Source organism: Siniperca chuatsi, linkage group LG1, assembly GCF_020085105.1.
Source record: "Siniperca chuatsi isolate FFG_IHB_CAS linkage group LG1, ASM2008510v1, whole genome shotgun sequence".
In the NCBI taxonomy this organism is placed as follows: Eukaryota; Metazoa; Chordata; class Actinopteri; order Centrarchiformes; family Sinipercidae; genus Siniperca; species Siniperca chuatsi.
Genome location: NC_058042.1, coordinates 1,712,252 through 1,724,405, shown reverse-complemented (window position 1 = coordinate 1,724,405; position 12,154 = coordinate 1,712,252). Strand labels below are relative to the sequence as shown.

General features: G+C 42.6%; 1 protein-coding gene and 1 long non-coding RNA gene across 2 annotated transcripts in view; both read right to left on the bottom strand.

The window, feature by feature from the left end:
* Positions 1-12,154, bottom strand: part of LOC122877103 (nuclear receptor ROR-alpha A-like) — a 104,173-nt gene that overhangs the window by 36,935 nt on the left and 55,084 nt on the right. The window contains exon 2 of the mRNA XM_044198209.1: positions 657-689. Coding sequence (XP_044054144.1) covers positions 657-689 — 33 coding nt within the window. The remainder of the gene's footprint in view (positions 1-656; positions 690-12,154) is intronic.
* Positions 1,933-4,885, bottom strand: LOC122877123. Its single transcript, XR_006378191.1, has 2 exons — positions 4,620-4,885; positions 1,933-3,911 (listed from the first exon to the last, which is right to left on the bottom strand). It is a non-coding gene; the product is annotated as an uncharacterized LOC122877123 (long non-coding RNA).

Sequence of the window (12,154 nt, the reverse complement as noted above, 5' to 3'; positions counted from 1 at the left end):
AGGATAGCAACATGTGCGAGTCTGTTCTTTCTTACATGATAATTCCTGTATTTTTGAAATCAGGCTCTATTTTTCTCTTCTCTGTACAGACAACAGTTTCATCAACTGCATCAGTATATATCATTTACCCCTGACTTAGGAAATACAGGAATTATCCTTTAACAAATATAAAGTCCATCGGGCTTTTCAAGTCGATACCGATTAATGAAAATTCACCATGATCAACTTATCCTGAATGCTTTTTATCCCAATCCACAATAAAATGGTATATCATCCCATCCCTAGTCAGATGACACATAATTAATAATAATTATTCAAATGACAACATCCATCTATGACAACCATCTCTGCCTGTTCATCAACAGATTACTCACCTCAACACATTCATATCCTAAACAATCAGACGCTTTCCTAATTAGCAACCAGAGGCATGTAAAACAGACAGGCTCAGTCCAGCTCCTGCACTCAACCAGCATCTTAAAGCCTCTTTCACCCCAAAACCCACGAGCAACCATCCCTGTCTTAGTGGCCAGATAGACCACAAGCACCAGTGTGACAACAAAACCCCCACCAACTCAGAGTTAACCAGACCTGGTGGTGCTTTCCAGCTCCCCAACGGACAGCTGATGACAAAGAGTAAGAAACAGTGAACTTACATGTGTGTGTCTTCTTCACAGCTGCTGACAAACCTGCAACACAGAAAACAAGAGACGCGATCATCATTTTCAGCGGCAGATCATGTGGAAAGTGTTACTGTGGATATATGGCAAGCTTCCAGCTTCTGTTCCAGAAGTAAGAAAACCTCATTAAAAATCCCACTGACATTTGTGATGATAACCAAAAATCCAGCCTTGAACAAAACCTCAACAGCGTGTCGTGTGGCTCGCTTCATATGTTTAGATGAGGCCGGTAGATTGTTAAAGAACTATCTAATACCGTTGTTTATAATACAACAAGTAGTTCCAACCAAGCAATCCGATTGGTCAACTAGACATTTAGAACGTGCTCAAATCAGCACAACAGCGCACCTGCTCATCACGAACAACATGACTCCGCCAGGTGCTGCCTCCTGTTCGGAAAGCCGGAGAGCAAACCGTTTTGTGACCGCAGTGAAAATGTTGTTTCTGAAAGGCTAAACGCCAGCAAACACGGAGGGAAGCAGAATATTTCATTAGATAAAAACATGTTGTGACTTTTGGAAAATTATTACATCTGTCTGTTTTCAAAAAATTTGGACTTTACAACGCTCTGCAGTCACTGGGAATGTTTGAACTAGCTTAAAAACACGTGAAGTTCGCAGCTGTAGTAGCCAAATCTGTCCATACAAAAAAAACATGTCTTAGTTACAACAAGATTGAGTTAGCATTGTGTTTATATGTGAGGTATTTATTCAGTTTGGGAAAAACCCCGATCTCTGGAGAGCATCAGCTCAAGCTGGCTGGCAGACTCAACGGAGACTAGAAATCGTCTCTGTTGCCGGGTCGGGTCGGCCTACCTGCTGGAGCAGTAAACTAGGTTTCATTACATAGGAGTTTCCCAGTTATTAGTCAGACCCCATGTGTTTCCAGGAAAACGGAGATAACACTAGCAAAAAAAAAAAACAGTGTGAATACATGTTGATTATATCTTTCATTGTGTTGGTAACTGTTGTATAATCCCAATATTCCACTCGAGGGTGAGCTTTAACGTCATTATCGGCACTTCAGTGATGCTCAGGGACCTCTGCGCTTGCACACCCTCTCGTGTAATATTGGGTGAGTCGAGGGGTGGCAGGTAGTTCAGACATGTCTGCAATAACAGCAGGACAGAACAGTGTAGACGTTTTTAGACAGCAGAGATTACAGCTAAAAAGTTGTAAAAATGACTTTAGAGAGCTTTGGTGAATATTGCAGATATGGACGGGTAAGGAGCTCGGAGGAGAGCCGCTGCTCCTTCGGGTTGAAAGGAGCCAGTTGAGGTGGTTCAGCATCTGATCAGGATCCTCCTGGGTGCCTTCCGTTGGAGGTTTTCCGGGCATGTCCAACTGGGAGGAAACCCCGGGGGAGACCCAGAACACGCTGGAGAGATTATATCTCTCATCTGGCTTGGGAATGCCTCTGGATCCCCCAAGAGGAGCTGGAAGATGTTGCTGGGGAGAGGGACGTCTGCACTACCTTGCTTAGCCTGCTGCTCCCGCGACCCGCTCTGGATAAGCGGCAGAAAATGGATGGACGGATGGATGAAAGCAACTTACGATGACAATCCTTTTTTAATGGGAGGTGCAGTTTTGTTGTTTTACTTTGTTAAGATCACGGAGGTTCCGATTTCTAATAGCAGCCACTGTCAGGGAGCCGATTTATCTTAGAATATGGACAGTAAACCTCAGGAACAAGCTTCATTGTTTCAGAAAGACCAAATAAAGAAATGCTGAATAAGAGATTGTTGGGAGTTACAGAAGCTAGTGGAACAGAGGCAAGCGTGATAGTGACATCAGGACTTCTACTCTCTCTACAAACTATGGCAGCTAACACGTCCTGTCAATGCACATGAAGCCTTAGAGCAGAACACCGAGGGCCGCCTGACTGACTGCTAAACAAGTTGCAAACACACTCCCAGTTTCACCACAGTCTCTAAACCACTTATTTTTATAGTTTTAACCATCCACAACATACAAAAGCCATTTGCACACAGACTACGGTAACTACGGTAAGCATGATAGGTCAAAATCGATGGTGGTGGCGTGCTCAGTGAGGGCTGGTACATCCTGTGCAGCTGCGTCAGTCTCATCCACGCTTGTCACCATTTTCTGGCTCTGGCACAGGGAGAGGACGTCTCTGTTCGTACCCCCACCTACACAGTTCTGGTCAGCTCAGTTGTTTTATCAGCTGGGGAAACAGACGCCAATGAGCACAACGCCAGACCCGCTTTAATCATCAAAAAACACGACGAGGGCAGCGATTTAGAGGTCTGGATCCAGTGTCGCGCTCCACACCAGCACTGATGACAGACTGGTTGCAGCATTATTCAAAAACTAAACTACTTCTGTGATTGGGTGGCGGTACTGTTCGACTGCATTCATGTCATATTGGAGTTACGGTAATTAAGCGATTTCCACCTCAAATAGCGTTCACATCAACATCCAAGTCCTAATTACAACTTAAAGCTCCGATAAAGCCAAAGTGGTGCTTAACAATACAAAAATGCCTTAAAACCAAACAAATATGGACACCTTACATCAGTCACAGTCTGTCCTTCAAGGTAATTAAACATTACTTTAATGTAAATAGTGCTATAATGTCAATACACAATACTTCTAATCCTCACATCATCTTTGTGATCGTACAACCGTCCTGAGCAAAACCAGGACATGAAAACTCCTCTTGACTGTACTTCCCTTATGACGTCACATAATTGGCTGGTCCAAATGATGAAATTTCATCACATCAAAAAAGTTGGTGAAACAATGAGGACAGAAACATCTGGACAGTCTGCAGATTTGTGTCTTATTCCAAGTTCCATCTTCGTAAGTCAGTCCTTCACATTTCACACCAAACTAACTAAACTAATGTTCTGTAAAGCCCCTTGAGGCAGATTTGTGCTACTGGGCTTTAAAAATAAAGACAGACATCTGTGTATTATCAGACATAATGTGACATTGATATTTTGGGCTAAATGTTGACACACAGCAGCAGAGTGACACAGCTCGTCGTCTGGCTGCTCTCCAGAAGGTCGCGGGGGGTGGGAGACGGTCCTGGAGCCAAAATCTGTCGGGGCCACAGTGACTCGCTCCTCTGGTGATGCACTGCTCGCTCAGCCCATCTGGATGAGGTCACAGTGTGTGTGTGTGAGATGACAATCATTTCAAGTCTGTGCTTTAACAGCGAGTCTGTGTCCATCAGCGAAATGTCCGTGTGTCTTTTTGCATTTCAATACTGACGGCGAGAAAGAAAGAAATCAGGCAAGTGCAGATCATAAATGACAATTTGTGCAGGCAGCATAACGATTTTCTCTGCGCAGCGTAGTTACATGTAGAGTACTGCAGTGTTACTGTAGCATAATGTTAATTTAAAAATGAATGTGTCACAAAACAGTGAAGAGAGACAATTAAGAGATAGTGCTTCTGAAAATTGAGAACATTTCTCCTCTTTAACACAGAATTCCACATCGTTGCACAGTGGAGGGATTTTTGATTGGCTGTTTGAACACACTGGGCATCGGGGGTTGTTTGAGAAGTTATGAGCTATGATCCCTTTCAGCAGCTCGTTACTTAAATGTGACGACAAATTAACAAGTCGGTCTCGTCTGAATAAACACTCAAATCACTTTTAACAGTTAAAACAGCAACTGTACAACGACGGACCGCTAACATTTCTGTAACACTTAACACGACACAAACCTAGTTGAGAAAATTTAAAACCCTTTTACAATTTCTGAAACATGTTTTGTCCTTCGCTCATGAAATGTGACTTTTTAAAGATACGTGGTTTTTAACACCACAGCAACAATTTGCTCTTTATTAAATGATAAAGTTGATGAGTGAGGAGTGCGGGTGAGCGTCCCTTGTTTCACAGGGCGTACTGAACAGAGGAAGTCGCATACTGAACCAGACGTCCTGTACGGGTCGGGACGAATACACGTACCGTGACACTCGCAGAAAGGGGCTTATGACACTTATGTTGTCGTTGGTCCAGCTGGGAAACAGGGAATGCCAGGAACCAGACCCAGACCCAGACGAGCAACCAAAGCTGGTGATGATACACAGCAGGTAAGCAGTCAAAACCGAAAAACAAGTCCAATGGTGAGCAGGAAAATCCCAAATCCACAGACAGGCCAGGTACCGGGAGTCAAAGACTCCACAGAACACCAACCCACGACGCTTGACAGCAACATACAACGACGATCCGAAGGAAAGAAAGACAAAGATAGAACACAGACTAAATACACTCAGGTAGGGGAGACAACAAGACACAGGTGCAACTAATTAAGGCAGGGCAAACAATTAAAACTGGAGGGAAAAGCAAACAAAGACAGGAAGTAAAACAACAAGACACACAAGGAGAGGAGAACACTTCAAAATATAACAGGAAATAACAGGACAAAAACCCCAAACATGACTACTTATTGCTTTTAGATGTTTGTTTTTTTTAATCCACCGCGATGAATTGTCTCGGGATCAGAGCAGCAGGAAAAAGCATCATGGTGATCCTCAACTTTTACTCCAGTCTGATAAAGTCTGATGAAGTGTTTGAGCTGCAAAATGATTTTTAAAACTAGATTTTAATGCAAATGTCTGTATTATAGATTTTTTTTAAAAATCAGATCTTTTAAAACATAGATCAAATCCTGAGGTTAAGGACGTGCACTAAGTATGTTTTTCCATTCAGCTCTCCCCCTCTGGTGCAATTCAGCTCTTCTGTCAAGTCTCCTCCCATCAGCCATCTGGTCGTCTGCCATCACACACACACACACACACACACACACACACACACGACAGGATGTTCCATCACAGCCTGTGGAGGCAGACATGCAGTGCTGCGTCTCCTTGTTCAGTCCTTCCAGTCACCTGAGATTTCAGTCTCCTGAGGCCAACAGAACTTTTTAAAGCCTCTAATAATATTTATTGTTTTTACATGTTTTATGCAGTCTTTCATTTCTCCACTGGATTTAATGAGCAGCTTTTTTTTACAGTATAAATTCCCTTTTTGTCTGAGCTCTGGAGAAAGTGAAGGCCATATCTGGTTGTTAGTGCAAAAACTACATACATTTATTTTTGCAGCCTAGGGATGTCCCCATCAAGTTTGGCCTTGATCCGAGTCCTTCAATCTTGATTATCTACTGATGCAGAGCCTGATCTGATACTCATATTTACCTAAATGGCACAGCTGCCCAGCGCACACTCAAACTACAACCTTAAAATGCGATAAGATAGAACTTAATTCATCCAAAAGAAGCAGAAGATATGAAATGTTGATTAAATATGTATCTGACACATTGAAATAACAGCTGTAGCTACTAAATCTTATTTTTCAGGAGCAACTTGATCAAAATACTGACAGTCCTGTTGCAGCCATTTGAACACCGCTCGCCTCGCCCTCCCCTTCCAAGCGTGTGGGACAAACTACGGTGGCCGCGAAACTCGTGAAAAGTGAGAACGGCTCTATCTGGAGCCAGTGTTTGGTTTGTCCGTTCTGGGCTACTGTAGAAACATGGCGGTGCAACATGGCGACCTCCGTGGAAGGGGACCCGCTCCCTCATATTGTTGGAACTACAGAAACACTCAGTACACTCTGGTTGTACAGTGGTGTTACAGAGTGGAGCTTCTTCCCTCACAGTTGATCTTTGGTTGAGTTCAGACATTACTTAGTGACAGGTGATATGACCTGCAGGCTGTGAAATCTGTCATTTTTACCTGTGAAAGTGACAGTCAGCGCCGGCTAAACATGAGACCAACAATAATCAAAAATAACAGGCATGAAGACGTTGTAGTTTATGACAAGCTGAACATTATTATTCATGTCCAACAGACGTCAATACCAACACACTTTTGCAAAATTGCATTTTTCATAGAAAAGAGCAGCTGTGAAGATAAACAGCAGAGGAAGCTACTGTTCGCTCACATCTGCAGACACAATTCCTCTTTTCAGACAAAAACACTGATTCTCTCATGATTCTGCCCCCACTCGCCATCACATCTTCACTTTCTGTTTGATTAAAGCTCAGATTTGTGTTTTTGATGAACTTCCATATTAAAACCTGAACTAAACTGGAAGGTACGGAGGTAAAGAGAAACTGAAAGACAAAGAGTGGGACCCTTGTGTTACAGTTTGAACTGCTCCAGTCGAATCCATGGTGAGTTTAACTGTCTCGGGGTGTTTAAGAGCAGAGAAGGATTTGTTTATTTCCTTTCTGGCTTATTTCTGGTCGCATTTAATGGTTTTTCGCTGGAGTGTGAACACCAGGAAGAAAAACTACTGCTGCTCCTTCAGCTCTGAGGAATCACTTTTAAATTGTCAGTTTACCTCCAGCTGACTCCTGAAGGACAAAAAGGACAATGTGGTGTTGAAGTGGAAAATAAACATCTTTGTGATTGTGACTGACAGCAGTTTGTCCTCAAACTGTCCAGGAAATAGTTTCATAAAAACAGTGGAACAATTTTAACAGAAAAAATGACCTTGATGGATTGGAGTAACCTTTTTGCATGTCACCCTCTTTACATTTTACTTATAAGCACTCGGGAACACAACGACTGTCCCCTGGGGGCCACAGAAGGCGATTCATGCCAGTTGGCACGTTTTTGTTTCAAGGTCATAATGGGAAGGAAAATGGAGCAGGTTTCTGAACAGAAAACAAGCCAGCCCCTTGTTAAAATGAGAAAATTTGGTTTACCTACAGTGGTAAGGTAGCTGTACGTTCAAAGGCGCGGGGCACATCGTTAACTTACAGGTGACACGTTAGAACAAGACTGAGAGTCTACAGCCATGCTAACAGCTCTGTGAGGCTGTACTTACAGAGGTGCTTTGAGCTAAATGCTAACATCTTCACAAAGACAATGCTAATATGGTGCTGTTTAGCAGGAATACTGTTTACCAGACTGATATATTCGCCAAACACATGGTTTCTCCTTTTCTCTTGTAAAAGTGAAGCATACTGTTTGAATATACGAACAATAAGGCACAAATCTAACCTGTCTTGCTTGACCAAGGCCGTTTTTCAATACGAAGCAGCCAAACTGGGTTATGACACAATGAAATAACATTTTAATTACAATTTCGTGTATAACCAGTAGTGTGTGACACATTGAATTTCGTGTATAATCCTGTGCAATAATACCAACGCTAACTAGCTCTACCCTGAAGTACAAGAACGATGCTATTTCCATGTCTTCTACATGGACCATCAACTGGTGACGATGCTGACTTTTTGCCGGGGACATGTTGGCTTTGGCCTTTTATGACTTCATATAATAAACTATTATCATTATCATGTATTTAACCAGAGTGTGCATATTTAAGATGCTTTTGAAGGCTTCTCCTTTCAAAACGATAGAGTTGGAAACATTACATGGTCAGCAGGGCCCGGTTTTTTAAAAGTAATCCACTAGGATTTTGGATGACGGATTGGATCAAATCTTGAAAATGTGTTTTTCAAAAGAAAAAACGGATTACATAATCGGATTAGATCACGTAATCCAATCTTGGTTTTGATCCGGATCAAACCTTTAGTTTGCGTTTTTTTTTGTAGGATTTGGATCCCTTTGATCCAAAAAATCTGGATTAAACTGATCCCATCAGAAGGGTGGATTCAGCGTGGATTTCATGGCCAAAATGTAATGAAAACTTTAAAAATGTATCAAATAATACTATATTTGTATCATGCAGTATCTTACAAGATATCCTATTTATTCATAAGGTTTTAATTTTATTTGTTCATCCGTCAGGCTACAGTGATTAGGTAGGCTTTAACGTAGTCAGCCTTTCAGTATAGGCCTACAGCAAAGTAGAAAGAGTTTAGCCTCATAAAATAATCCCCCAAACAGCAAAAAAAAAATTGAGCAAAAACAATGCATTTTATTCTGTCACTAATTGATATATATATTCATCACAATCACAAAATTTTTGTATTTAGAATATTTATTAGTGCTGCATGCAATGATTACAGAATAACCAAAAAAATGCAAAGAATGGCAATCACTGATTTTTGAAATCCAAAACAAATCCAAATCAGAAATAGTGTCTAACTATAGCGTCCCTTGTTGCACGTCCTGTTTGCTCGTTCTGGCAGAATGCAGGAGGTTGGTTAGGGTCTCCAAGGGGCTCAGGTGCATCATTGTCAGCACAGAGAGGGACATTGCGCTTAGTAGCGATGTTGTGCAGGCAAGGGTTATGTTGCATGCTTTCTGTGGTTCCGCTCTCAGGTAGTTAAGGCATGCAAAGCGCCTCTTAAGAACTCCATTTAAACGCTCAATTGCACATCTTGCTCTGCAATGAGCAGTGTTTGTGTTGTAGGTCTCAGATGAGCGGACTGCTGGAAGAGGATGGGGTGGGGTTTTTTCTTGTTTTTAGTTTTTTTTAAATGTGTGTGTTTTCATTTCAAATAAAAATAAACTTATATTGACCCCACACTGGCTATTCTACTTGTTGCTCTTTACATATCTATAGTTCTACATTGTGATTTCCTATCCTGTTTGAGCACTGGTTATCCAGCACTGGTTATCCAGATTTGGTGATCCTCTAAAGTTCCTATCAGATCGATCCAATCCGATGTTGCTTTAAAAAACTGGCTCCAAAAGTAAGCTGGATTACGTGATCACGGATCGCAAAAAAAGGATTACTAAATCCGGATCAATTTGAATTGATTCTTCTGTGTGAAATCAAGGGCTGATGGTTTCAATGTCAGTGTGTGACAGCAATGATGGACAAAACTATGAAAATAAAATTCAAGTCGTAATAAACCACAAGTATCTTTTAATCTGTGTGAACACCTAGTCCTGTTGTTTTTCTGGAGAGGAAAATCTTGTCATTTAAAGACAAAAAGTGGAGCTCTGTAAATATCTCAGAGGAGGTGAAGTATCTGCTGTTACAGCTTCACAACATGCTGCACGTCCGCCCTCACTGAGCCTGAATCTGTTCCTGATGCTGTCAGATAACACTCACACCTAAAGCTTTACACCCTCTTAATCTGATCTGCTTCCTGTCAGATGACTCAGTGCAAACACTGAGTGTACGTCGTTATTACTGAGAAAACCTGAGCGAGGTGCATGCGACCACTCACGCTCCAGAAGAAATGGTAAAAAAAAAGGTAAAAATAAACGATCCAGTTGATTTCATTGATCATCAAACGCTGACCTGGAAACCAACTTGATTTCACGTGGCTGCATAAACCCTCATCAGCAGAAAAACACTCGCTCTCTGTTTCCGAGTTCAGGAGGCGACGTCGTTTATCTGCAGCAGCCTCCACAGATTAATCCTGCCTGCACACAAACACACGCATCCCGATCCACACGCTTCATAATTCAAAGACATAATAGGCATTGTCATCAAACACTTTATCATGGAATCTAGGCCAGATTAGAATATTCATCAGCTCTGCCCTTTTCAACTCCAGGCTGCAGGAGGAGGAGCAGCTGCTTCAGCTCGAAGAAATACAGAAAGCCAGAATACTTCAGGCTGTCAGGACGTGGAGAGAAAATGATGTGAGTCAACACAACAACCTGAGGAGAGAATCATCTGCGTTTGCTTGTAGTTGTTTCACGTCTCTTTGTAGACATTTTGCATCTCTTTATTGTCGTTTGGAGTCTCTTCGTTGTGGTTTTGCATCTCTTTGTCGTCGTAGAGGCCCCGTGGGCCCCCCTGTGCCCAGTAGGCCCGTTCAGTAATCCATCCGTGTGTCATTCCACGCATTTGCACAAACAGAGCACATTAGGACCGCAGATGAAGCGAGTCTGTGGCTGCATTAGTGTCACAATGATGTGACTCCTGTTTTACACATATGTAACAATGTCTGTCACCATTCGAGCTGCTCTGTGATGAGCAGCTGGTGATTTACTCAGTGAACTTCCCTTTCTCCTCCCTCCTCCTCCTCCTCCTCCTCTTCAGTCTAGTTAGACAGTCTCCTCCCTGCTCCTCTTTCAGTCCATCACAGCAGATCACACACTGACACAGTGACCCAGAACCTGCAGCTCACTGCTGAAATATTCAAAGCTTCACTGAGGAGAGGAGACGCCTGTGACTGCCGGTCTGTCAGAGGACGGCCGGGGATTCACTAAGTGGGACATTAACTGTCTTGTTACAGATGACAGCACAGGATGCACCGGCATGTTAAAATGTTATCTCCCTCCTTCAAAATAAACCTGACATCTTCACAAAACAAATGAGACGCAGCTCCATCTATCGGCACGACCGACCAGATTGCAGAGGTGAAAGTTCATGATATTTAAGAAGAGAATCATTTTTTATATGTATACATATGTATATTCCTTTTGTGTTAACTTTTGTATTTCAACTTTTTATTTGGGGGCTAAAGTGAGATTCGTTTCTCTTATGACTGCTTATACAAACGACACAGTTTTTATTTTTCTTGTGTTTATTTCAAATGAACCCAGACGCTAAAAATGGGAGAAGACGACTGGAGACATGGAACTAGTTGTTTATCTGTTATAGCCGGGTGTCGGTGTGTCAGTATCTGTCAGTAAGACGAGGAGAAGAAAGCTTGGAACAGAAATCCAGGTGGAGAAAAACAAACATTATTCAATAATACAATACAACAAACCTTACACCCCATTCACACATACAGACTCAAACACTGAAGACACCACAGGGCGTTCAAACCTGCTGCCGCTGCCCACCAGTCCTCAGGGCGCCCAGCTCTGGGATGTGGGGAAGTTGAGAAAGGTTCCAGTTTATGCAAATGTCTTCTGACACACAGGAGCGACTACCCGGAGACAACCAATCACAAGAGAGATCCTGCCTCATTGCATCTGTATATGTGAACGCACTGTTACTGACTTTTTACTGCATATTGTTACATCCACAAAGCAATATACACCAGATTGCGTTGAAATTTGGTTCAGACATTCACGGTTTCCAGAGGATGAATCTTACTGACTTTGATGATCCTCTGACTTTTCCTCTAGCGCCACCAGCAGGCAAAAATGTTGTCCAACACTTTGGTTTATGACCAAATACCTGCAAAACTAACGCCATTCCCATCAGCCTCAGCTGGACTTTGTGTTTACTGCTAATTAGCAAAAGTAAACAAAGATGGTGAACATGGTAAACATTATACCTGCTAAACATCAGCATGTTAGCATTGTCATTGTTAGCATGCTGTAGTTACAGCCTCACAGAGCCGTTAGCATGACTCTTTCCTCAAAGGATTTTCTTGATCTGTGTCTCAGTTGCATTTTACTGTTGCATTCTAAATCTAATCAAACATTGAGTATGCACTCAATACTGGGGTGTTTCTGTCATCCCTCACCTCCATAATTCATCAGCTGAGCTGAGCAGAAGGCAGCAACATAAGGAAACACATGAGGGACTTAGAAGCTGCTTCCCTGTAGGGTCGGACCGGGCTGCACACCGTGGCGGGGAGGGGGCATGAACAAGAAGGAGCAGGCCGATCCCTCGGGGCTCTGATGGATGGAGGGGAGAAACATTTGCTAACAGCGGGCTGAGCC